Source organism: Varanus komodoensis, unplaced genomic scaffold (genome assembly GCF_004798865.1).
Source record: "Varanus komodoensis strain SLA01 unplaced genomic scaffold, ASM479886v1 scaffold46_3, whole genome shotgun sequence".
In the NCBI taxonomy this organism is placed as follows: domain Eukaryota; kingdom Metazoa; phylum Chordata; class Lepidosauria; order Squamata; family Varanidae; genus Varanus; species Varanus komodoensis.
Window position 1 is genome coordinate 1,087,876 of NW_025336044.1, and position 27,225 is coordinate 1,115,100.

At 52.3% G+C, this 27,225-nt stretch overlaps 2 protein-coding genes across 2 annotated transcripts; one reads left to right on the plus strand and one right to left on the minus strand.

Annotated features, from left to right (window-relative positions):
• Positions 1–337: 337 nt before the first annotated feature.
• On the plus strand, positions 338–17,715 carry LOC123030786 (cartilage intermediate layer protein). Its single transcript, XM_044444999.1, has 7 exons — positions 338–401; positions 6,584–6,853; positions 9,344–9,523; positions 11,111–11,425; positions 12,003–12,111; positions 13,560–13,717; positions 15,301–17,715. Exons 1-7 carry the CDS (start codon positions 338–340, stop codon positions 17,646–17,648), a joined length of 3,444 nt encoding a protein of 1,147 aa, XP_044300934.1. The 3' UTR covers positions 17,649–17,715.
• A 764-nt stretch (positions 17,716–18,479) lies between these two features.
• MTFMT (mitochondrial methionyl-tRNA formyltransferase) lies at positions 18,480–26,859 on the minus strand. Its single transcript, XM_044445000.1, has 9 exons — positions 26,702–26,859; positions 25,039–25,251; positions 24,076–24,198; positions 23,142–23,244; positions 22,843–22,918; positions 22,030–22,121; positions 21,817–21,898; positions 21,251–21,333; positions 18,480–20,652 (listed from the first exon to the last, which is right to left on the minus strand). The coding sequence occupies exons 1-9, from the start codon at positions 26,857–26,859 to the stop codon at positions 20,455–20,457; spliced, it is 1,128 nt and encodes a 375-aa protein (XP_044300935.1). The 3' UTR covers positions 18,480–20,454.
• Between the last annotated feature and the right edge of the window lie 366 nt (positions 26,860–27,225).

Consider the following 27,225-nt stretch of genomic DNA (forward strand, 5'->3'; position numbering starts at 1 on the left):
ATACATTCAAAATATGAAACAAATTAACAATATAAAATAAGTCACCCTGGCCAGATAAAATAAGCAAATAATATTAACAATTAAAATGACGTTTAAATAAAAAGGTCTTCGCCTGGCGCCGAAAAACAAATAACGACGGGGCCAGGCATCCCATCATACACACCCAAGAGATCAAAGGGGACACTCCGGGCTGTATCAAAGGAAGCATTTTTTCTCGCAAGGTTTTTCTTTCATGCAGGAGGAATAAGACTGAAAAATCAGAGCGAGAACATCTCGATGCATTCAGCGCGATTAGAACTCAGCTCCTGAAGAACCAGCGGAGCATCCGGAGGGAAGGATGGAGGGGACGCAGCGATGGCTTCCCCCTTTCTTACTCCTCCTTGAAGTGATGGGCATTTTCGGTGAGCACGGCTGTGACCGTTTTCATTCAAGATTTCAAAATGGCAAACTCGTGGAGGTTGAAGGCACAGGGTCTGAAAACATTGTCACAGGGAAGAAATTTGTTTTAGCGGTTGGGACCGAAGAAAGGTCTCTTTCATACACATTTTACAAAAATTCAGTGTCCCGTCTCCTGCCCACACAGCTGGAATGCAAATAGGCACTGTTCTTGCCTAGCATTTGCTATTCAGCAGGGCTTGCTAGAAATGGCAATTAAAATTTAAAACCTGTTTCACCCCCCTCCAAATCCGTTGCTCCAATTTAGTGTTTCTTCAGTGTCAAAGCAATTGAAGAAAATCTTGCACCCCCCCCCCCCCGCATCTTTAAGTAGACCTGGAGGTTTAGAAGACCTGTTTGGCAAAGAAATGAGAGTAGTGACAATCCTACATTAAGCCCTGCAGAATTCATGCCAAAGAATCAGCAAGACGAACTGGCAAAGCGGTGGGGTAGGGAAGACACTTCGCAGAACTGCTTCTCTCTGGGTTGGATTTCCTGCATCAGGCAGGGCTTGGACTCGGACCTGGGCCCACAGATCCCCTCCAGCCATGCGGCTCTGCCCAAGCTCAGCGCCAAAACACAAGCATCTCATTCTGCAGCCCGGTTCTGTCCCTGACCAGCGAGCATCTTGCTTGCCTCTCTGGCTTGCAACCCTGTTTGCATCGAGAGCAAAGGGGAGCGAACAGGGAGACGCGAGGGGGATTACGGAGGGGGGGAGGGGGGGGGGGGGGGGGGGCACGACGTTGCCCAGGAAGCATGGGAAGCAGAAGGGAATCATTACGGAGGCGTCCAGATTAAGACCCAAATGGTGCCCTTCCAAGCCCGGGTGCGTCTTAGCACCTGGGGCCACCCCGGTTATTTTGGGCAGAAAATCTCGCAAGACCTTTCCTTTTTCTGAGCAGCAAAAGCAGCAGAGCAATCTGTTACGAGGCGAACCATTTGCTGCCCTGCCGAGCCCGTCCTAACCAGCTCCCTGAACCTAATGGCGGGGCCGGCCCAGGCTAGGCTGGAGAGGCCCAGCAGAGGTGGGGGAGCTTGGGCAACGCCTCGGGGCACACGGTGGATCCATCCTGGGGGGGGGGGGGGAGAGCCTCAGGAGAACAATTGGAGTGGGGATGGAGCAGGAAGCGAAGGACATGTGTGGGGAAGGCCGCTCAGCCGGGCAGCTCAGGCAGAACAGGTGCTCAGGGCTCGTGTACCTTTATCCCATCAGGTGTGCGCACACACCCAGCTGGAAGGGCAGCGTTAGGCACCGGACAGGTGGGCACCAAAGAGAGCCAGGGCCCTGCTGGAGTCGCTGAGGGTGATGAAATGGTTTGGGGGCCCCTAACAGGAAGGCTAAGCCTTGCCTTGTGCCAGGCTTTCCAGAGGGGATTGCCTCCCGGGCGCTGCCTTTTGCAGGGAGAAACAGACAGGCGTCCCTTCTGACATCCTTGGTTGTGTTCGTGCCGCAGCTGCAATGATTCAGTCCGCTGAGCCACTCCGAGATGGTACAGCCCTGCCCAAGGATAGACAAGTCTCAGGAGGGGCCTTCTTTTCCCAGAGGATCCCCCTGCAGTGGATTCGCGTGGCAGGAGAAGCCAAAGCACGCTGGGCCAAGGCAGAGAGAGAGGCTGAAAGCGCAGGGGGCTGGAAGCCATCTGTCGGACGGTGCGGCGCTTCTCAGCAAGCCGAGGCGGAGGCGCTCGGTGCGGGCTGGTCGTGTTTCCGCGGAGAGGTTCTGCTCGGCAGCTTGTAGAAGCAGCTGTCGGTTGGAACACATCAGTGGAAACAGGATTTGATAGAGAGCAGACAAAACCTCTTTTGTTTCAGGGTCCCTGGCCCAGCTGCTCGGCTGCCCAACAGCCTGTTGTGCTTGCCGTGAAATTCACAACATTATTCTTTTGTCTGGACACGTCTCACACAAACACACCACCCTCTCGTAGTGCCGCGACTGCTGGCTGCTACAGAAGGGAACTGAGCATTGCTAACTTCTCCAAAAATATTCCCAGTTGCTTCCCTGAGGCTCCCTGCATCTGGTCCCAACCGCTGCAGACTCAGCACTGTCAGAATGATTCCCGGAGCTGGGAAGCAGCAGCGCTGGCGGGCAGGGCCCTGCCCGCTGCGGAAGGACCTGACCGGAAGGCCTGTGGCTGCTGGCCGAGCTTTAACGTCTGATTTTCTCAACCCTTTGCCTCTTGCAAGCAACTGCCAAATTATTTCAGATAATAAAAGGCGAACATCTCAAAAAGATTTCAAGGGGCAGAAGGGTGATCACAGATTCAAATAATACATATCAGCATGGGAACTAACCCTTAATTCTGTCCTACTGTCTTGGACATTTCTGTATTTAAAAAAGTTATCGATAATTAGCCATTAAAAACCTGGATAAAACCAGACACCAACAAAAATACTAATAAGTTTGAAATGCAGCAATTCAGCATAACAAATAGACTCAAAATAGAGAAGGAAAAAATGGTCCTCAAGAAGGTATCTCCAGCAAAGCAAACTATTATTTGATACCTTTCTCTTTTTTTGCAAGGTACCCAAGGTGGTGTAATTTTTAAAAATCCTAAAACAAGTAAATGTTACCCCAAAACCTCGAAAAATGGTGGTGGCGGGGAGTACTTTCAGATCATTTGTGGATGGCACAAACCTCCCGGCCTGGGCTTCTCTTCTAAACTGCAACCACCCACAATTTTCATTTTCAAAGATGCAGAAATTACCTCCTCCTGGGAAGGGTGTCGTAATTTGGGTGCTCTGAAGGAAGGAGCAGAGAACCGATGCGGCAAACTTCCAGGTGGAGGGCTCCGAGCTCAGGGAGCCTTAGGGGAGGTTCTGGGGTCCGAAATGAGCAAGGGGGGGCAGGGCAGGGAAAGCAGAGGCTTCCCCCGCTGCTCCACATAATGTGGTCTGGGAGCCCCCAGGGAGCTGATTCAGCACCATGGGGAGAGGAAACCAGGACGGAGCTCAGCCAATGCAGCCGGGGGGCTTTGGGTGGGTTGGACTGGGACTCTGGGAGGTGGGGTTCTAATTTCCACTTGACCTCGAAGCTCAGGGGCGACTTGGGGCCAGGCACTAGCTCTGAGCCGAGCCTACCTCACAGAGCTGGTGTTGCAAGGACAAAATGGACAGGAGAGGGACCTCCTAAGCCGCCGGGGGTATAAACAAAATAAAAAATATAATCAATTCATGCCCTAACACCTCCTTCAAACAGTCATTAAAAGAGGACAGGTTTTCCTTAAGGACATTTGCCTCTATATGATATGCACGTCTACTTTTGCATTTTAGATATTTGTTATGCTAAATTGTTTTTGTACTTTGGCATTATTTGTATTTTCTTACTGCTAATAAGGGCTTCTGTTTTATCCAGTGGTGGTTTTTTTCTGGGGCGGGGGGTGGTCATTGTCTATGCTTAATAAATATATATTGTATGTTTTGCTAGCAGGACTTTTAAAAAGAAGCTCTGTTCACCCTTTATTTTGCTGTTCTGTTAGTTGGGCCATGTCACTGGGTGTGTGTTCCACTGAAGTAACTAGAGCTTACTCCTGACTAAAGATGCACACAATTGCATGGCAGGAATACAATCCTAACAATGCAAAAGGACCACAATGGATCTTAGCTTCACGAGGAAACGCCACATTCTCCACATTGCTCTTTCCGGACACGGATCAGCAGAAAAGTGGTGGAGTCAAGAATGTGGTACCTGTTACGAGAGGAACAAAAGAAATCCACAAAAGGACAAACCCCATCAAGGTGCAAGTTTAGCATCTGAGCATATTTAGGCAGAAAAACGGCCCTGCTGGGGAACACTAAGAGTTGTGGGGCTTTTTTTCTGTCTAAAGACAGATGCTCAAGATTGCCAAGGCCGGTGGGAGTTCTTCTGAGCTGAAGGCAGCTTTATTCTGTGCTAGAGTTTCCATTGCTTTCCATTTGGGGCGGATGTGGGGGCTGCCGATTCCTGCGAAGGACCCTTGCCAAGAGTGGTGCCAGGCCTCTGCCATAAAACCCACGGTCCAGCAGGAAGCGGGACAGTGGCCAGCTCCATGTGGTTCCAAGCCAGCAGAACCGAGAGCGCACAAAACGCCTTGCCGCTCGTTCTGTTTGCCCTGTGAACTGGCTTCAGAAAAGGGCATGACGCCTTGTGCCGCGCAGAAGGATGCAACGGGGCTATAAAACCAAACCTGGCTGTCTCGTCACGCTGCCAAATGCTAACACGCACCCCCGCAGTGCCGCTCGCACATGCCCATTTGCTGGGCGGAGCTGCACAAGGCGCAGTAGCTGCAGCTGGTGTCCCCCTTGTGGGGCTGCCGACGAAGCCGCTGCCAACTGGGGTGGCTCACAAAGAAGGGGGTGCAGTCATGCTTCGGGGGACACAGATCCCCCACCCAATCGCTCCTGTCCCGGGATGCCCCGGGTGACTCTCGCAGCTATTCCCTCTTCTTTCTCCTTCGCAGGTTTTTCCCCAGAAAAGAAGAGTGGAAAACCATGGGAGGGTTATGAGGGGCGAGGCTGGCATCTGGAGCACTCCCCCACAATAAAATTCCATGAGCGGGTCAGGCAGCGATGCAATGAAGTCTTTCCTGGAGCCGGCCCAGTGAGAGCCACACGCCAGCTGCCCCTAAGAGTGTATGGCTGAGAACCAGAGTAGCCAAGAGTGAGGTTTCTTGCACAGGACTTCAGGGAGAAGAGGAAGGGGGGCCGTCCTGCAGACAGGAAATTCCTCCCACCACACAGGAGGGATCTCCCCCACCCCCGCCACCCTGATGTTACCCTGCAAGGCTCGCTGCATTCTGGTGGAGCCGGAACGAGTCATTTCTGCCTCCTTTCAGCCACAGTTGCGTCCCAAGCTAAGCTGAGCCCCAGCACCAGTCATGGAAGCTCCGGAAGGTGTGTGCAAACCTGGGACATGTGCAATCGCTCGCGGGTTGTCCAAGTTTCGTCCACGCACGGGGAATTTAGCAGGCAGAGTTTCCAGCCATTGAACATCCGTAGCGCATAGACAAGGTTTAAGCCCCTTGCATCACTTGCGGCAATCAAGCCCTGGGTGGCACGAGCTAAATGCTGCGGGGAGGCCACCTTCTCCAGGAAGCTTGCTTATGCTTGTCTGCCTTGTCTTTCCCCGAGGTGAACCTGTTTTAAGGCAATCCGTCAGCAAGATCCAGCCTGGACAGAAACTCCACGGCCTTCCAATCGAGCACAGACCAGACAGTAAGTAATTTTCCATCTCGAGTTAGTTTGTTTTAGGAAAAGAGGAGGAAGCCTTGCGGTTGCTGCTCCATTTCTAATAAATAAATTGAAGCTACTGACTCGTGGGAGATTAGGAAAACATGCTCATTCTTGCCACTGCTGAGCTAATTTGGCTATCACCGAAGGGAAGCTGGCTGGCCATTTCTGCTGGAAAACAAAATATCAGACAGGGGATGCCATCCTGGCGGTGTCTGACTGGCGCATAGGGGAAGGGCGGCTCTGCAGCTGGGCTGTGGGGAGAGGCGGAAGCGTGCCCCCCCTTTAGCACTCTTTGCAACAACGGTGCCAGGTAAGTCGGCCTCGTTCCCCCCATACCACAGATGGGAAAACTGAGGCTGCCCCAGGCATGACTTTTGCCTAAGGGCGGGCTTGATGGCAGAGGCAAGCGCTGCACCAGGGACCTCTCAAGTCGTCCTTCAGCCCCATAGCCAGGACAGCCCCCCGGCTCTCATTTTTTAAAGTGTCCAGATACATGTCCAAAGTGCCCAGATACATGTCCAAAGTGCCCAGATACATGTCCAAAGTGCTTCTGGACATGCATCTGGGCGAACGGAGGGACCGAGCTGTGGGTCGCACGTTCCCCATGAGGAAGCTCATTTGCCTGGCTCTTACTCATCTTTTCCGGCAAGGGCCGAGTGCCCTTCCCCTCTCTGCTTTATCCTCAGAACAGCCTTGCAAGTAGGTCAAGGGGACACTCAGCCACGGGCCCAGCATAGCCCAGCAGGGACCCCAGCCGGCTCTCGCAAGTTCCGGTGCAGCCCTCCTTGGAGGAATGCAGACCGTGCGCAGCAAAGCGATGCCTCCCTCTTTACTTCCCGTGCCCAGCTGGAAAAGCCGGGCGCTGGAAGGAATGGCGTGCCCGCGACCCCAGCGGCTCCAGGCCAGTGCCGGAGCCCCTGCATAGTCCTCTGTTATTCAGCCCAGGGAGCCTGGACGGCCTGGTTCAACATCGACCATCCTGGAGGCAACGGCGACTACGAGCGCATGGACGCCATCCGGTTCTACTACCGGGACAGGGTCTGTCCGAGCCCCACCAGCATCGAAGCTCGAACGACGGACTGGATCCCTGCCGCCAGCACGGGCCAGGTGGTCCACGCCAACGCCCGGGAGGGGTTCTGGTGCCTGAATAAAGAGCAGCCGGCCGGGCAAACGTGCTTGAATTACGTCGTGCGTTTCTTCTGCCCAGCTGGTGAGTGCTGCCCGGGCGTTCTGGGTTGGGCTTTGAGCAAGACGGGCTTCGACCCGCACACGGCTAAGAGGGGAGCAACCTTGCCGGGAAAGGTTTCTGCGAGTTGGGAAACTTCAGATAAATCCTGGCAGAAAAGGGTTGCTCATGTGCCTTTGTGTTATAAAATCAAATCTGCACCCCTTTCTCAGGAAGCGCCCAAAATTCCAAGCCAGGTCACTGTTTGGCATTTGCTGTTGCTTTAAGAGGAGGGACCTGATGGGGCCCCCAGGAAGCTGCCAGGGCTGCTGTTTTGCAGATCAGTAAGAACTGACCAGGCTGCCAGGTTAACAGCATTGCAATCACCCGTATTTGCATGCCAAGACTCACAATAATTCCAGTGCCTCACTGATTGTTATGTTAATATCCTGCAATCAAATGCCATTGCACTGAGCCCCCTCTGCAGACCTCTCACCTTCTTGACTGCAATCACCTTATTTCGTCATCACCTGCCCAGCTGCTGGGCCCATGTGACTCAGAGTCTATAAAACACTCTGTGTATGCTCTAAAAGCTTGTGGTTGGCAGTGAGGACCACCGCCCGGGAGCAGGCTGGCACAAGTCACTGCAGGGGCCCAGGAGATCTCGCCCATCTGGGTTCAAGGTGGTCCAGCCTTCCCTGCGGGTCCTGCTAATTCATTCTCGCCATTGGCAAAGAGGCTCTGACATGGGCCGTTGCTGAAGCGGGTTCTTGGGATGCTGCAAACGCTCCAGTGCACCCCAGGCCTGCACAGGAACTCTGAAGGAGATGGGAATAGGTCCATTATAGGCAAAGTCCTCTGGGTGGCTCCCAGCAGTCCAGAATAACTGCAGATCGTAGCATTTGAGCAGAGATGTAAAATCATTTAAGGCCTCAAAAGCTGATCATAGGAAAATGCTGATTCCAGCCAAGAGGAAGATGGTGATTCTGGGAATGGAGACCAAGGGCTGGAGACGGCAGAGGGAGAAACTGAGTGTCAGGAATCTCCTGGGCAAAGGGTGACAGAATCTCGGTTTTCAATTTGTGAGGAGGAAATAAAAACTTGGGTTTGTGGGAAGGATCAGCCTTTTGAACCTCTGCTGCTTTATTGATGGAAGCCCCAGGTTCCCTGCAGGTTCGACTCACGATAATGCATTACCGGGCAGAGGCAGTCTCAGCTGCGAGGTTTCAATGCAAGTTCAGGGCATTTTATACCCTCCTGATCACGTATGCAGGTACAGAGCAATTGATGACAGAATGCAGACATTACCATGAAATTCTGAGGTCATCATCTACAGAACAAATAAGGAAGATCAGCAAAACATGCAAGTGACAATCTTTCTAATTGCAGTGTATTGACATTTCAGTTGAGTAAATTCCAGAAACTTGAACCCATCTCTGGGTCTGCTTAGACATGTAAATTCCAGCTATTAAGACGTATTTCCTGAAATCATAAACCTGTGTGTTGCATTCCATTATCAGGAAGGCTGAGACCCTGAGTGATGCATCCGTGCCTTTCTGATTGGCCAGGTGCATGGAGGGAGTGCCATTTTCTTCAGACAACAAACATTATTAGCTTAGTGACTTAGCTTGGAAAGCTGTGCTTTTGAGAAAGAGTGCAGGTTTGATTTTGTAACACAAAAGCACATATAAGCAACGTTTTTCTTCTAGGATTTATCCAAATTTTCCTGACAAGGGACACCCTTTCTGAAGAGGAGCGTAGCTTTTCTAAGGGCGAGAAGTCGCTTAAGGACCAGCCACTGGAAGCCTCTGGGTTACTCCGGCCACTGGGCAGGGAGGGCACCTAATGCCCATTTTTCCGAAATCAACTTTCCATTGGGATGTATTGCATGAAGGTGCTGGTTCAATAGGAAGGCAGCAAAATGTGCTTCTTTCTTTACTCAGCCTTCTAAAAACTCTTCCTCTGTAACCTGCAACCAGCTTTGCTGACTTACAATTTAGCATCACAAAAACCTGCATTCAACAAGGTCAGAAAGTCGGATTCCTTGAGACGGGGCAGGAGCGGAATAGAAAGTGTCCCCCTTCCAAGGTCTGAATTAAACTGGTAATAAATGATCAGGTCGGACGTGTGAAGGACACCAAATTGTTCAGGAGAGCCAGTGTGGTGTATGATGTAAGCTGCCTTGATCCCTTTGTAGGAAAAAGGCAGGATATAAACCGGAAAATAAATAAAATAAAATAAAATAAAATAAAATAAAATAAAATAAATAAAACTCCCAGAGAAATACCCACGAGCTCCAAAATGGGCTTTTTAAATTTGATGGATGGACAGCAGGATGATGGGCTGAAGGACAATTTAAGTACAGAGCGGTTAAAACCAGGTAAATCTGAGACTTCTGATTTAGACTGAGCGGCCATGTAAATTTCCCAGAACAAAAGGCTTTGGGGTCCCTGTGGGACCCTGAAACAACCCGCTGCTTCCTCCTGAAGGAAGGGCTCACGAGGCTCACTGGTGCGTGCGCCGCTTTCTTCCCAGGCTCCCTGCGCCAGGAGTCACTGTGGTCCCCGTGGTCCCGATGGAGCAGCTGCTCTGCGAAGTGCAATCAGACTGGCATCCAGATTCGGACCAGGGTCTGCCTGGCAGAAAACCTCCAGGACCCACGCTGCAAAGACGTGAGCGAGGAAGGAAGGCACTGCTCCGGACCCCCTTGCTCAGGTGCTGACGACGCGCCACGGCACCCGCTGCAGTGCTGCAGGGAAGCTCTGTGGCCCCGTCTCTGGCCGGAGCGCTCCCCACTGGGGGCAGCGGCTTGCTGTTGGGAGCACGGTGCTTGGTTGGAAAGAATGCCCAGGCCGGGCTCTCGGCTTAGGTCACAGAAAGACTCGAGGACTCGATGTGCACTGCAAGCGTGCCCAGGAGCTTGCCCTTGCCTTTGGCAGAGGGCGATAAGTTCCAGTGCCTAAGCCTAAGTATGAGCCTAAGCTGCACGGGGGGATTGTAAATATGGAAAAAGCCAACTGAAAGCAAGTAATTTGAAATGCACAAAATCGGGTGTGGGATCCCCTCTCAACTAGTTACCGGAGAATCCCAGATACCCTTAAAGAGTTCACATTCTCTCACTCTGCCTGCCTGTCCACCCACAAAGATCTTTCCTCATACTTTCCCTTGACTGTCTTTGTGAGCCCAGAACCAGGCCCGGGGCAAGCCCACCCCCCCCACATCCCTCCACCTGGGTGCATCCTGGAGAGGCATTCCAGCCCCCACTGCCTGGGCACGCGGTCCAGCCCTCTCCCCGCTAACCTCCTGCTAATGGCAGGAAAAGAACCCGCAGCGGCGAAAGGGCTGCACAGCTGCCGGGCCGGGCAAGTCATTTTCATTGAAGGAGCCAAATATTTCTTCCAAAGGGCATCAGCCCTGGTGCCCCCCTGGAGTTCCCAGGCTTCCACCTGGCCACACCGAGTGCCAGCGCCACACCTGTGTTACTGGCCTTGGAAGAGAGCCGATGGCAGGAGGGACGGCAGAGCACCGAGATGCCCAGCTTGGGGAATCCTCTCCCTGGGCAGAGAGGGGGGGACCCTCGGCCCCCGGGCTTGCGGGCATCTTTTCAGCAGCAGGCAGAGGCCTCTGTGCCTCCAGGCCGGTCTCTTCAGTGCTCAGGTGACACCGTCCAAGCACACTCTGTGAGGCTCAGTGTTCGTTCTGCAAGGCATAGAGGAGTGGATAAGTGTGTTTTTATTATGATAGTCATCCTAATTAAGCACAGCTTAGTTGATTCATGGTGTGCGTTTCCCTTGAGCGACTAATGCATATATCTGCACTTGAGAAAGCAGAAAAATGCACTTTCATTTTATGTATTTATTCTATTTAAAACATTTATATGCTGCCTACTGCTAGGCCGCTAGGTTGAGGCATGTATCCCAGAGGGCATCATCTTAAATGTTTTTTGGGAGTATGTTTAATATACAGAAGGAGAATGAGGAGGAGACACAATGCTTGGTTAGAGAGGGGTACATTTTCTTACTAAATTTTTCTGTAACTGATTAATTGAATAATCTCAGCCATCTCTCCCTAACTGGCCTTCCAAATGAGTTGGACTACAACTCCCATTGCCCATTGCAGCCATGATAGCAGGGGTGACTGAAGTTGGAGTCCAACACATCCAGGGGATGTCCTTTGGGGAAGGCCGGTCTAAAGACTGCAATCCTGATTTTTCTTTGAATTATTTTTTTAAAAAAATCTTTACAATCAATGCAAGAGAATCGAGCTGCGTTGGGCAACCAGCTGCTTCCTTTCTCCCCGCAGCCTGCACCGTGACGTGTCCCCTGGGCCGTGAGAACGCCGACTGCAGCGGCTGCACGTGCGAGGAGCACACGCTTTACGGCAAGGCCTCCCTCCAGGATGGCGTTCCGGCCGCCGGGGCTGCCATCTACCTACAAGCCCAGCCGGCCAAGTTGCTGACAGTGGCGGATGCCAACGGGTTGTTTCAGGTTCCCGGCGTGTGCCCGGACGGAAGAACCGTCCTGCAGGTCAAGCAGCCGAACTACGCGACGGCGCTGGTCACCGTGACCGAGAGCGCCACGAACTCCTCCTCGGTCCACATCCGCTTGACAAGAGCAGGTGAAGAGCGTTGCAGCCTGCGCGCCCCAGACGGATGGGCTCAGATGGCCTCTCCAAGTCTGTTGCTTGCACTACAATACCCTCACGGTGAAGGATCTCATGAACACGCAGCCGGATGGCACGGCTCGCGTCCCGGCCAAGCGGGGAAGAACTCGGCCCAGCTGCGAGATGCGCTGCCTGAGGATGGTGCGAAGCCAGTGGGCTGAGCCTCCTTCTGCTCAAGGGCCAAACTCCATTTTAGGAAAGCTCCTGGGCGAACAGGTGCCTCATCAGAGGCTGAGGGGCAAGGCAAAATGAGAAAAACAACAGCCTGATTCAGTGAAAGGTCTCGTGGTCAGAGACTAAGCCTTGCAGGGTGGGGGCATTTTAACCTTTCAAAACCACACAATGGGCCAGGACATCACATGGGCGGGGGAAGGGAGGTGTGCCCTTCTGGGGCTTTGTGGGGCAGGATTGGACCCCTGGCCCCGAGGTTCTGCATCCTGATTTGCTTACTAATTTGGGCGGCATTCAGCAGAGAGAAAAGTAAAATGAGGCCGCTAGGTCAGTAAGAGCAAGCGATGTTTTCTTCCTCCAGAGAAGCCGTACATGGTGATGCAGCCAGAGAGCAAAGCGAGACGAGAGGGGCAGAGCGTTTCATTCTGTTGCCAGGCCGCCGGGGATCCCGTCCCTCAGCAATACCTTTGGTAAGACGCTCCGGCGAGGTTACGAAGGGAGCACCTGTTCTTTGCCTCTTACAGGGAAAAACTGTGCCGCGCTACATTTAAGTTCATGCACGAGGAAAAATAAACCCAGAAAGGCTGCTGACGGGCGTTGTGAGTTGGAGGACATTGTGCTAAGTGTGCCCAGGAGCGTGTCCTTACAGTTCTAGGGGGCATCCTTGTTTCCTTTGCATTCCTAGTGTCCTGCTGAATGCAGTAGGACTTACGTCTGTGTAGACCTATCCAGGGTTGCAGTGTTACCCTTTATGAATTTATCCAACCCCTTTCTAAAGTCACTGGCGCCAGCAGCCATCCCTTTATCTCGTGGGGGAAATTGTGGGGTCTTTTTGCCCTCTTTCTTTAGCTGCAACCCACAAACAGATAAAGCATTAAAATACGTAATCAGACCATAAAGCATCAACATGAAAAGATGAATGGAAACTGATTGTGAACTGAAAAGTCTAGCCCAAAGGGCATTTTATTTCCAAGGCAGGGTGGAAAAAGTTCTTGCTTGGTGCCGGGAAAGCCTCTTTGGGAGGCAGTTCCATAAATGGAGAGGCTCCATCAGCTGCGCTTGCGTTATGTAAAGAGGTACTTTTCCCTCTTCTCCCTTCCCACCTCTGTTGCCACTCGATTTCGCCAGGGGACTCAAAGATCCAGTGCTGGCAGGGGGAGAAAACGTTTGCCACCCAGTTTCACCGACCTGTTTTTGATTGGCAAAGCGCTGCCTCAAGCATCTTGCTCAGTGGTGCTGGGGATGGACGGGGCCGTTGTTCTTAGCACATGTTTCAAGGCTAAGGAGACTTGGACACTTCAGAGGGGCAGGGAGAAGAGGCCTGGCAGCTGGGCCTCCAGGTAGGAGATGGAGGAGGCAGGGGGCTTATCTCGAGGCCGCCCTCCCCAGGTGTGCAGGGGGCCTCTGAGGACAGCCAGAGGCGGCACCTGCCGGGAGGGGCCATGGGGGAGGCCCGGGGGCCAGCCGAGCCTGGTAGGACTCTTGACCCCGTGGCGTGATGTGGGGAGAGAAGGGCTGGCCAACCGGAGGGGCGGTGGGTGGCTAAGAGGCAGCCCGACTCCAGAGGGGCCCTCCCAGAGGGGTGCCCCCCCCCGGGTTACTCAGAAGGAAGTTCTTGGAAGTCGTTTCTGGCGTGGATTCAGTGAGCCGCTCTGTGCATGCTCAGAGACTCTTTCTTTGCTGATTATGCTTTGCCTGATGTACACTGGAGAAAAAAGAGCTTTCGCCAAAGAACAGGCTGCTATTCTGGACGGGCAAGGGGGAGCCGAGCTCCAGGCACGCGGTCGCCATTGTTTCCTAACCTAAAACCAGAGCCAGGAAATCGGGAAACCCGGCTAGAGCAGCGGCACGCAGGGAAAAGCAGCGAGGACGCTCAGACTATAAACTGTGTGTGTCTCACCTCCCCCAAATTCCACAGGTTCCACAATGAGACTCTGCTGGACCCCACGCTCTATAAACACAAAAGCTACCTGGTGCTGAGGAACCTGACAAGGGCGCACGCCGGGCAGTATTTCTGCAAGACCAGCAACCAAGCAGGTTCCGTGAAGTCGCAAGTCGCCACGCTGTCCCTCGCAGGTGAGAAGCGTGGCTGAACGGGGGGGGGGGGGGGGCCCTGCGGGGGCTGCAACGAATTTCCACAGCTCATGGAAACAGGGCGATCCTAATACGCCCGTATGCAGACAAGGGCCGTACCCGCCAGCCTTCTAGTGTCCTCACAAAGGCTTTCCTTCCCATCTTGGAGCAGCAGGGCTGGGCAGGAAGCACCTGCAGTTGCCCGGGGCCAACACCCCTAGGTCCATGCTTTGGATGAAGGCTGGGACATTGCTGACCACCCTGCGGCCAGGCACACTTGGCCAAGCCATCTCCTTCTTGGGGCGGTGCTTGGTGGGAGATGGATCTGCCAGCACGCAGGTCTTTTCCTCTTCTGCAGACTTCTCTGGGAAGCAGCGTGGCTCCCACAGGCATCGGCCTGGCCGTCAAAGGGGGCGGAAAACTGTGCAGCCCCGGCACTGCTTCAGGTTGCAGCTTGACTCTTCAGCCTTGCCACTTTGCTTCCGCGGACTCCACTGTGTTTGTGGGAGCTCCCACTTGTGCCACAGGGCTTCCCTGCTTCTTAAAAGAGCCCCCCGTATGAATGCAAACATGGATCCGAACTGCCTTGCCCCATTCTGGGAATGAGCTTAGGATGATGCTTTGGAAAGGCAAGAAACCTCTTGCAAGCATACTAGCACCTCAGGGAAAACTACTCAAGCCAAGCGCTTGCTTGCTGTGCCGTTTTCCTTCTGCGTGAGGGAGCCACTTTGCAGATTCTGGTAGCACAGATGATGCAGCATCCGGCGATAAGAAAATACACTGTTTCCCCAGTCTGTCGTTATCCTACCTTTATGCTAAAGCACTAGCACTTGGGGGTTATTCCATTTGTTTCTGCAAGCCCACAATAATGCCAGCTCTGCAGGAACTGAGAACAGGCTGTCTCACGCCAAGCTTGACTTTCCAGCCACTAGAGGAAAGAAATTAGTACGGTTTATTTGCATGAAAGAAGATACCCGGAAGCTGCTGGCAGATGCGGCATCTGAACTGCTGGGTCCAACAGGGGGCTGCACAGGGAGTGGTCGAAGGCCGCAGGTTATGTACCCCCACTTTCAAGGCATTGTAGGCACCTGAAGCTACAGGATCTGTTGCTATCCCTCTGGTAAACCCATTGCTAAGACTGTAGTTTTAGCAGAAGCTGGGACAGGCAAAGCTATTCCAGGTGGAAGGCAGGAATTGCGGTACAACAGCCACTTCTAGAATAATCTCATGATGGGTTATGCATTCTTTCTTCACCTCTAGTATTATGCAGATAAGGTCCACTTGCAGCCCTCCAGATGTTGTGCTTCCATCTTACATAGCTTAATAAAGGAGAAGTGATCATGAGAGTTGTAAGCTGCTAAAACACCCAGAAGGCCACAAATTGCTCGCTCTCTGTTACAGGACCTAGTTCAGTCATTTAAGCAGACTTGATCACAAACTGTTTCAAATTGCTCAAAGTGTTTATAGTTAGAGAAAAGCTGAATTTCCTTGGTCCAGACTGATTTTCTGCCTGCATAAATCAATAACCCTGAGCTCACAAAGAAATGCCTGCACCGACTGTTAATATATGAACTCTGTTTCAACAGCCCAGGATGAAGCTGCCTGTGCACCCAGGCCCGAGAGCTACCGCATCCGCCTGCCTCCCGACTGCTTCCAAAACTCAACTGGCTCCTTCTACTACAACGTTGGTAGATGCCCATCCAAGGCATGTTCTGGAAAGCTAGGCAAAACTCTCCGGTGCAAGGACACCATTGCTTACTGCTGTGGGGTCTCCAAAACGGAAACACGAGAAATCGCGTGCACCGGATACACGCTTCCCGTCAAGGTGACTGTAGAATGTGGCTGTCAAAGGTGCACTGAGCCCAAAGTCACTGTCAAGGGAAGAGCCATGGCACTGGATACGGAGGAGCCCTTGAGGTTTGGTCATATATACCTGGGGAACAAAAGGGTCAGCATGACGGGCTATAATGGAACCTTCTCCGTTCAGGTGCCGCCCAACACGGAGCGGCTGGTTCTGACTTTTGTGGATCGCCTGCAAAAGTTCGTGAACACCACAAAAGTGCTGCCGTTCAACAGACATGGTGGGTCAGTCTTCCACGAGGTCAAGATGCTGAGGAAGAAGCCGCCCGTCACACTGGAATCGACCGAGACCAATTTCATTCCCCTGGGAGATATGGAAGGAGATGATCCGATCGCTGAACTGGAAATTCCTCCCAACTCCTTTTACAAGCAGAATGGGGAAGCCTACACAGGAAAAGTGAAGGCCAGTGTGACTTTCCTGGACCCGAGGAATATCTCCAGCGCGGCTGCAGTGCAGAGTGACCTGAATTTTGTGGATGGCGAAGGTGACATGCTCCCGTTGCGGACCTATGGCATGTTTTCCATGGATTTCACGGATGAAGATGCTAACGAGCCACTCAATGCAGGGAAAGTGAAAGTTCACCTGGACTCCACTCAAGTCAGGATGCCAGAACACCTGCAAGGCATGAAGCTTTGGTCTCTGAACCCGCAGACAGGCCTGTGGGAGGAAGAAGGGGCCTTCCAAGTGGACCAGAGCAGGCGCAGGAAGCGGGAGGAGAGAACATTCCTGGTGGGCAACATGGAGGTAAGAGAAAGGAGATTGTTCAACCTTGACGTCCCCGAAAGCCGAAGGTGCTACATCAAGGTGCGTGTTTACAGAAGCGAGAGGTTCCTGCCCAGCGAACAAGTTGCGGGGGCCGTGGTCTCGGTTATCAACTTGGAGCCAATGGCGGGATATTCATCGAATCCCAGAGCCTGGGGCCGCTTTGACAGCGCCGTCACCGGCTTCAATGGGGCCTGTGTCCCGGCATTCTGCGACGACCGAAACCCCGACGCTTACAGCGCTTACGTCATGGCAAGTCTTGCGGGAGAAGAACTTGAAGCTGTCCCCTCCACCCCAAGGCTCAACCCTTTTGCCATTGGGGTCCCGCAGCCCTACCTCAACAAGCTGAAGTACAGGCGGACGGACCACGAGGACCGGAATGTGAAAGCCACCGCCTTCAGGATCAGCGTGGCCAAGCCCACCCCCAACGCCGCGGAAGAGAGCAACGGGCCCATTTACCCGTACGAGAAGCAGCGAGAGTGCGAAGCGGCCCAGCACAGCGCCGCACACTTCAGGTTTTACAGGGTGGAGGGGGACAGGTATGACTACAACACCGTCCCTTTCAATGAGGACGACCCCATGAACTGGACGGAAGACTACCTGGCTTGGTGGCCCAAGCCGATGGAATTCAGAGCGTGCTATATTAAGGTGAAGATCCATGGGCCCCTGGAGGCGACGGTGAGGTCCCGCAGCGCAGGCGGCACCCACCCGCAGACTGCCGGCAGGCTGTACGGCATCAGGGACACGCGCAGCATCCGAGACCTGAACCAACCCAACCTGTCCACCGCCTGCCTGGAATTCAAGTGCAGCGGCATGCTATACGATCAGGAACGTGTTGACCGGACCCTGGTGAGAATCATCCCGCAGGGGAGCTGCTACAGAGAGAGCGTCAACGGCATGCTCCACGACTACCTTGTGAACCATCTTCCATTCGCAGTCAATAATGACTCCAGCCAGTATACCATGTTGGCTCCTCTGGACCCTCTCGGTCACAACTACGGGATCTACACAGTGACAGACCAGGATCCCAGGACAGCCAAGGAAATTGCTCTGGGCAGATGTTTTGATGGAACGTCGGATGGGTCTTCAAGGATTATGAAGAACAATGTGGGCGTCGCGCTGACTTTTAACTGCCAAGAAAGAGATACGCCGCAACAAGACCTGTTCCCAGCGCTGCCGAATGTGCCCAGCCGGTACCCGGCGAGCTCTGGTAGGGAGAGAACGGGGATCAGGCGGTCCAGTGAAAGCCGTCGGCCTGTCATCAGGGGAAGGGGTGCCGCTTTCGTGAAAACATCCCAAGAAGCCCAGTGAGCTCTTCTGCTAGCCGCTCCCCATCCAGTAGCTCTGAAAGGATCCGAGAGTTCCTGCCAACGCATCAGTGCACGTGACACGGCAACATGCGAGAACCTTCCCAACACCGATGTACAAATGGAGATGTGGAATTCCTTATTTACTGGCATTCCAGTTGCCCTCAGTCCACCGGCTTTGGCTGAAACGATGCACCACCAGCAAACCCTTTTCGAATGGGGCTGGACGACAGCAACCTTGTGACAGGATGTGCCCCGCAGCCAGTCACTTCAGGCCTCCGATTATTGACCTGTCCATGCTTCAGAAGTTCCATGCTTATGGGAATGAAGAAGACAACAGAAAAGAGGGTGACCCATCCACCAAGCAACCCACCTGGCAGATAAATGTGGCTTGTGGACCCCGCCCCCCAAAAAAGTTGGCTGTTGATTCTTTAGAACTTGGTACACTTGACCATCCATATGGATTCAAGATCACCTCTCTGAAAATCATATTTATAATACGAGCTATGCATAGAATCCTAGAAGAGCAGAGTTGGAAGGGGCCCTGAAGGCCATCGAGTCCAATCCCCTGCTGTTGCAGGACACCAAGCCACTCCATCCCACTCAGATGAAAGTGTTAACACTCTCTTCATAACGCTGAGCTTGCATTTCTATAAAATGTTCAATACTGTTTAAAAATTAGCATTAGGGGCAGGAAAATGAATTATCAGATGTAAAAGAACATACGTAAATTCTCTTTCTGGTAAGACTGGCTTTGGCAGCCCTGCTAGCAAATGGTAACCAATAAAAAAGGAAGCGATTCCTTTGTTTTGAATTTAACTGTATGAATTTGTACTTGAAATGTGAACAATAATATTTATTTCTGTATTTGCTGTGCAGTTGTATGTGTTCAATCCTAAAGCATTTATTTGAAACATCCATTTAAAAATGAGCAGATTCAATGCATTTTTATCCCACATTCACACCGAAAGAGTGCAAGGCAGTTCAAGTTCACCCCCTTTTCATTCTCACAGCCTGCAGGGAGGTGGGTCAGGGCGAGACGCTCGCTCAGCGTCGTTCTGTGAGCTCTGCGGCTGAACAGGAATGAGCCCGCTTCTCTCCAGATGCTTGGAGACGTACGATGGCTCAACTCCACAGGAGAGCAGGCAGGGTTGGATTTGCTCCACGGGCCTCATCCTGCCTGCCCTTTCCTACCATTAGAAACGGGCAGCTTACAGGCCATGTGCTAAGAGGTGTCTCTTAGCTCTGGCTTTTGAAGCAGAATTTTACAGCCAGATTAAATAAACACACCTGAGGACTCATGGACAGCCCTCACCATGCCAGAGAGACTTAACAAGCTTGCCCATCGGTCATCGCTCCTGGAAACGGGGAGCGTCCAAGACGAGTCTGTAAGCAAAAGTGCCGAACTCCTGCTGTGAAAGCCCGGCTGTGCTCTTTGCTTACCAAAAATAAAAACTACCCCAGAACAGTAATGCTGCCCAACAGCTCAGGGACACCTGCTGGTTTGCTGGTGCTGCACTGGGCGCCCACCATGTCCTGGGACCGCAAGTCCCAGAGTCCCCAGAGCTAGTGTGCTGCCTGGGGAATGCTGGGAGGTACAGTCCAACAATCGAAAGGGCACCCCAGGGAGAAAGGCCGAGCTACTATTTTACCAACACAAACGAGCAAAATGCTCATCATCGTGACAGGTGGATGGAATATCGCTCGAGATTTGTGGGGGAGAATACAGGACATGCTCAACTTGCAGAGACCACGGCGGGGTTGCGGAGTATGCATCTGGCACGGGGGGTGTCCCACGAGCACTACCTGGCATCTCCAGGACCGGCCGGCGCGAAAGGCCTCCCTCCCCAAAGCCCTGAAACACCATGCCAACGAGCAGGCAATCCTGAGCTAGGCAGGCAAACACAGAAAGGCTTATTTGCCATGCACAGCGAGGGCTTGGGCAGCCAACGCGGAAGTCAGAGGAACGTGCTGGCCCCAGCAGCAATGCTGCGCTTTTGCCCAGGTAAGACAGGTTGTTCCATTTAATCCTTCCAGGAAAATATATACTCCAGGACACCTGCAGAATGGAAGCTGAACTTGCTCCTGGCCAGTCCAGTCTTTAAACATTCCATCAGGTTTGCTCTTCTATTCCTGGTCATTCTAGAGAAAGCATAGGAAGTATGTCATGGACTCTGGCGCCCATCAACCCCAGCAAGCTGAGGGATAGAAATAATGGGAGCTGGAGCCCTCCAACTGGAAAGCCAGAAATATTCCACCCGCATTCTAGAGTGGGAAATATATGAAGGATTTGCTTTTACATGGACAGAATTATATGGTTTTACATGGATAGAATTATATGAATCGATAGGTCTAATGTGTGGCCCACCAAAATGCATTGGGTGTGCAGGATACACACAGCACTTCATTCAGAGAAACACGTGTGCACAAATTATTTACTGTTCAACGTGCCGTCGTTGTCTGGTTAATTCCGCAAACCTGGACCCTGAATGCAAAGACAAATGATGTATGCACAAGAGAAGTCAGGATACGAATCCAGAAATCCCTTTGGCAGGGATGAAAACGTATTTCACAGTTCCAGGTACTGAGGATGAACAGCTACTTGATGGCCCAAACTCCATACAGACAGAGTGGTGCAACCACAGTTCCAGGGCCACAGTTCCATTCCTTCCACCCGTTTCAAACGGAGCCTCTGCAGGGAGATTCCAGCACTGCGTTTTGGTGCAGATCTGACACAAAGCTGAGACGTTTCCAACCCTGCCAAGCTTCGTAAGCGGTGCCTCTTTCGGGAATTAAGCCGGGTCTCACGGCTACCGTGCGCTCTGTGTCTGCAGCACTGCTCCTCGCTGGGTCTTTTTTGCTGTGGCCAGCCTGAGAGTTTGAAACCTGCACTTCCCAGAAGGCATTTCAGATTTACGCTCAAACCAAGGATGCAGATAGCCATTGTAGAAATCAGCAGCACTCAGCTTCTTCTTGAGTATTATGCCTTTGGCTCCAACCCAACTATCCTGGAAGAAGAAAAAGGAAATGTGCACAGGGGAAGCGCACGCGCAAAGAAGACTCATCCTGCAAGCTGGCAGGATGCTGTAAACAGATGGGCCCTGACACCAAACCCCGCATCCCCACATTCTCAATGATTCCTTTTTAAACCAGATTTTTCTAGACTATGGAAATAAGCTTGAACTTGTGTGGGCAGCGGCTGGTGAAATCCAAGAAGGCAGATTTCAGCAAGACCATAGCAGTCTGTACCTTGCATGGCATACATTTCAGCCATGCTGAGGAGCAACATGAGCAGGTGAATTCAAGGTACATTTGATTTCCAAGCCACCCCTCGATCGTTCAACCAGTGTGGCAGCTCAAGAATCGTTTGTTTATTGGCTGCCTATAACTGCCGAGGCCTCCCTAGGTGGCTTACAATACATGGAACATATTAACAAAAGAAAACACGTTAAAACCAATTAAAACACAACAAATTAAAACATCTATGAACGCAATATAAAAAGGGCCACAGCATTCAGGCTAGGGGTTATAAAATGTCCTAAAATGGTTTATGCCCACCGAAGAAAACAGAAGAGAAATACCGCACGAACACGCGCATGAACACACCTTGCAGCGGATCACCAGTGTCTGCAGCTGTTTGTGGTAGAACAGTGACCCTGGAACGGCCTCATCTTCCTTCGCCAGCCTGTCTGAACACAAAAGGCATGTTGGGCACGTGGCTTCCCCAGCGGGCAACCGCTCGATTGAGGGGCCTCTGCAACGCCTTGACGCAGCCCCTGCCGCCTGAATGCAGGTCAAGCAGAAGGTCTGTGCGATGCTTCAAGCGCTGCTCTAGTCAGCGCCGGACACTCAAGTGCTGCACTGGCAACTAAGGATAATTTTCTATGTCTCACAGAGGAAAATGCAGATAGGGCGCTCCGGTGGTCACTACAGGATACAGTGCAAACAGAGGTTTGGCAGGTCGTTCAGGAGTTAAATCAAGGGCTTTCTAGATCAAAAGCGGTGTGCCTAGAAAGGAATATGGAGGCAGGCAGCACGGCAGGGAGGAATCCCTGCAGCGTGGGCAAGGGAGCAGGGAACGACCCTCTGTTCCCAGGAAGTATTTCAGGACAGTGCTACCACTGCACGTGCCAGTTTATGGGGGGGAATGCTGAGGGATCCGTGTGAAATACCAGCAAAGTCAGGTGATGCCTCCACTTGCACGAAATCCAACAGCTTTACAGGAGTACCCTTCCACAAGGTTTGCAAGGGCATCTGAAAAATACCACACGGTAAGATGTACAGGCAGAGCAGCTCACGCTCATTCCAGCCAAAATAATCCAAAGCAGCAGCACCTCCGGTGCCACTGGGGCTCGTCATGGACGGGCTGGAGAAAGGGGACTCACCACTTCTCCCAGCGCACGATGCATCCTCAGCACCTGCTCCGCGCTTTGCTCCTCCCACTGAATGCAGCTCATTGCAGCACTGACTTTCGGGGCTTTGAAGAAAGAGAACACACCCACCGTTTGCCTTGCATCCTGACACCTTCGCGACCCTTTTGAAGAAAACCGGACTGCACCATGAAGATTCCTTCACTGCAGCGCAGCTCCTGGCAATCCAGGACAGAGGCACCCTGCCCAATGCTATGGCCATAAAATGACCCCTGGGAAAAACCAGCTGCTCCTCCCGAATTTTCCAAGAATGGGATGGAAACAGCAGAAGCTCCCGAGTGGAAAACTGATGATTTGATTGCAACAGCTTTAAGAAGAACCACTCCTTTATTATATTTATTTACATATATTTATAGGCCGCCTATAATTGCTGAGGCCTTCCTAGGTGGCTTACGATGCAAAACATACTAACAGAGTAAAAACACATTAAAAAAACAATTAAACTATAAAACCAATTAAAATATAATGAATTAAATGTCTATAAAAAGGATTAAAAAGGGCCACAGCATACAGGCTAAACATTTGAAAAATCCTAAAAAGGCATGTCTTTGCCTGGCGCTGAAAGAACAGAGATGGCGCCAGGCAAGTTTCCCTAGGGAGGGAGTGCCAGAGATGGGGAGCAGCAGCGGAAAAGGCCCTTCGGCTAGTTGCCACTCCTCTCCTCTCCCTGAGGGGTGGTTCTTGTAGGGGTGGTTTATAAACACAAAATTGCAGAAAAGCAGTCCTCTGGCTAACACCTCCTTCACACATGAAACACCCAGCACATACCAAATGTGACTCCTTCCTTTGGTTGCTCTCTCTTGTTCCTTAAACTTTCAGGTAAATTTTGCAGAACAGCAATCAACTGTGAGGAAAAAAACCCAGAAAAGATATTACACATAAAGAAAGAGAGACTCACATGCAATCGGGCGCACACGCATTCCTGATACAGGGAACTGCATTTATTTTCAGAATTTTGCCCGCCAGTAACCTGGTGCCTCAGTCCTCAAACTGATCTCGTTTCTGTCTCTCGTTTCACTAATTTATGAAGGTTCTGGAACACTCAGAAAAAGGCAAAGTTAACTCACCATGTCTGCGCCCTGTTTTGATAACATTGACTCCAACTCTTTCGACGAGCAATGGGGTGGGACAGCAAATGTTTCCTGCTTAATAATTGGACCTACATCAAACCTAAGAACACAACACATGGGATTACTCTTCCACTTTCCTCTTGGATCTAAATATGGTTAAAAATCATTAAAAGCCAGCAGGTTCACATATCAAGAAGAGAGAAAGGGCAGAAGCAAACTGCATTGCATTTACACACTGGGGACACTGAACTTTTACAGCTTCTCCTTTCGTTTCAGAGGCAGGAGACAACAGCTGTATTACTGAGCCGTCTGAAATAGAACAAATACCTTATCTGTTTCTTTGCAAAAGGGCAAAACAGACACTGTGGCAAACACAATTTTATGAAAGTAAGACGACGGAGACGAAACTGGGTTCAGAGAAAATGCATATGCTGAATGGTTTGAGAGAGAAAACAAGTGCGACCCACAGGGAAATGCCACAGTGTCGTGCACGCCTTCTCGGGCTTCGGGCTCTCCGCTCATCTTCCGTTTCTCGCCCCCACTGTGCCGCACCGTCTCAGTCGGCAGCCCCCACCCACCGACTGCACACCGATCCCACCTCTCTGTTCCGAGTCTCCCTGCAAATCTCTCCCTACTCTCTTGATGGTGCCCTTCTGGCTACAAAAGGACGGGCACCTGGATAATTACATAGGATTTAAATCACCTAACAACTGTTTGTACCTCCTCCACAAAGCTGTGCTTAAGTTCTGGAGAAACCCAGCTTGTACAATTATATCACTTTAAATGTTGAACACACAACATTTTTTTTAAAGCGCATTGAAAGCACCCTGTAAATTAAAACCCTGGGAAGATTACCCAGCACCCAGGTAATTAGTTTCCCGAAATGACATGTCTGCACTGATGGTTTGTGCTGACGAAAGGGCTGCTATACCTCTTTGGCCTGATCTGCATAATTGTGACGCCGGTAACTGCATCGCCATGGAGCACTGTGTGGGTTATCGGCGCAGGGCCACGCCACCTTGGAAGGAAGCTGGGGTGGACGTTCAGCACTCCGCTGAAACAGAACATGGGGAAGTTAGAAGAGCACCAGCGATTCTGCAACATATATAAGCGCATTGAGAAATTGCTTTTAAAAAACCAGCATCTTAACATTCAGGAAAACGGAACTAACCACCAAAAGATATAAACATGGAATGGAAATAATATTCTATGTAACTGCTTACACAGACAAGTGTTACAACGTTTTGCCTTTTACCACAAATTAATTTACCTGCTGCTTAACTGTAGGAAGGGCAGATCAAAGAAAAAGGAGTGAAAGGTGAAGGAAATAATGCGGGCGTGGCATGACATGTTTTTAGTTATTTATTGGACTCGTATTCTGCCTGTCTATCCAGTGAAGCGCACTTGGCAGTGCCCCTGAAAAGGCCCTGTTCCACAGCATTCCTCTGAACATCTGGGCAAAAAAGACCCTCCACAAGGTCTTAAGGCTGAGGAAGCACTTGCCAAGAAGGGGGTCTTTCAGGCAGCATTTTCAGGGGCTTTTAATAACAGTGATTTGGTTGAGTCTGGGATGCAAATACTTTGACAGGAAAATTAAAAAAAAACAAATGTCCTTCCTTGTATGCCAACAGCTGATCTTAAGTATGAAGATCACTTGTCTGGACAGCTATACCTCTAGTTCCCACAAAATGTGAACAGATATGCCATCTGCGGAACTTTTGTAAAGAACGGGTAGAGGGCCAATTTGTGCTATCAGCAGCTATATAAGTACCTTAACAAATATTATAAATAATAAATAAATATACAGGTAGCATAATAATAATCTTTTTATAGACACCGTTTTCCAATCTCTGCGATTAACCACACGCAATTCCCCCCGTGATTGCAGCCTTACTATGGGAAGCTCAGGATGAGGTCTTCACTCAGCATGCGCCCGAAGGATGCCACCACACCGACATCAAAGTGCTTGCACAGCCCCACATCTGGCCAGAGGTGGACGGGAAGCTGAAACTGCTCTGCGCAGTTCTGCACAGGCAATCCCTTTGCCAGCCGGGACTGCAGGGTGACCACCTCCAGGCAGTCCACGAGCGGGCCGAATCTGGGCTCCCTGGCAGAGCAGGAGACAAAAGCGAATCCACGGTGAAAGTCTGCAAGTGGCCGTCACCCCAGTACCTGAACGGCCATGGGAAAGCAGGAAGCTGCCTTAGGCCAGAGTATGTACTTACAGGGTGGACACTTGCCTGTCACCAAAACACACACAGAGAAAGCATGAAAGAAGGCACAGATTGACATAACATTTCTGTGCTAATTTAGATGTACAGAGACACAAATTTGGAAATAGCAGAATTGGAAGAGAAGCCAATAGTGGGGAGGCCTGTGTTCAGGTAACCCATTAGCTACCTGGCCTGCTATCCAGGTGCTCTTATGCATAATTTCAAGAACCACCAACTCTCCATTTGTCAGTTCCTTTATTACTTGACCAGTTTAAGAGAAGTCCATGACTGAACTGGGAACCTTTGCTGTGAAAAGCAGTGCTCGGCCAACCTAACTTAGCCTCTATTACTCCTGTCTCTCCAATGCCTTCTACATTTCTATTGGCTTTCAGTGTGCATGTCTTATACATGTGGCTCCATGCTCATGGTTGAAATACAGACCACGAGCTTTGGACTCAAGCTGAGCATGGGCTCTGGCTTTGCAAGCAGAAGGTCCCCAGTTCAACCCCTGGCATGTCCAGCTTGACAGCACAGAAATGTAGATGTATAAGTTAGATGCCAACATGGTGGCCTTCAAAGGCATTTGGACTGCAGCTCCCAGAATTCCCATCCAGCAGGGCCACTGACTGGGCATTCTGGGTGCTGCAGTCCAAATGTGTCTGCAAGACACAAGGTGGGGTAAGGCAGAGTTAGACCATGGCTCCACCTAGCCCAGTTTTGTCAACACTGACTGGCAGCAGCTCTCCAGTTTCAGGCAGGTGTCTCTTCCAACCCTACCTAGAGATCAAACCCAGAGTTCCTGCATGCAAAATCTGCACTGTGCCACTGAGAGCCAAGTAGGATTTTGACACCCGAAACACACATGGAGTAATGCACGGCTTGGCTTTGGGAGCGGAAACTGAGAAAGCCCCTTGACCACCACAGGTCAGAGAGCTCCTGCTAGCCAAGGCTGGTGGTCTGCCTGGACAGAGGACAGGTTCCCGCCCTCCTTCCTCATCGCCGCCCTCAGACTTGCCCTGCCCACCCGTTTCCCGCTGCTTCCCCGCCAACCCGCATCCTGCGCTCCCAACCCGAGGCCCGCTTGCCCAGTCCGCCCGTCGGTCAGTTAAGCCCCGCCCCTCTCCCTGCCCGGCACCCCCTGCAGCTTCCCCAGCCCCGCCCCGCTGCTCGCCCTCCCCGCGCCCGCACAACCACCCCGCGAGGTGCGTTCGGCTGAACGGCCGCGCCTGGCTGCGCGCGCACTAGAGCCCGGGCCCCGCGAGCGCCGGCCAGCGGCCCGAGCACTGGCCGCGCCGCCTCCTCCCCTCCCCTCCCCTCCCCTCCCGCTCCCTCCGCGGGACCCACCGGGCCGCCTGGAGCGCGCGAAGGGTCTCGGCGGCGAAGCCGTCGGTGCCGAAGAACAGGACCCGCCAGGGCGGCCTCCCCCGCCGCGCCGCCCCCGCGGCATGGCCGCGCACGCAGCCCCACGCGCCGCGCCAGGCCCACAGCACCCGCGCCCGCATCGCGCCCCCCTCGGCGCCGCGACGCACGGCGGGAGGCGGGGCCGCGCCGCGGGGGCTGCTGGGATCGCTCGGGAGCCATGGCGACTGCGCGGGGCGCTCTGCTCGGGCGTCTCGCCCCGCAGCGCAGGCCGCTGCCAGGCGGGCGGCAGGTCGGGCTTTCCCTGGCGCTGGAATGCTAGGGGTCGGGGAAGCGTCGCGCCGGCATTCGGCTGCTCGGAAGAGCTCGCCCTGATGAATGGCCGCCTGCAGCGCCGTTGTTGGCGGCGCGCTGCCTCCCGGGCGGGGAAGAAGTGGCGCGGTTCTTGCAAAAGTATTACTGCTACTACATTATAATATGTTTGCAAGGAGCTTCTTGCAAATAAATAC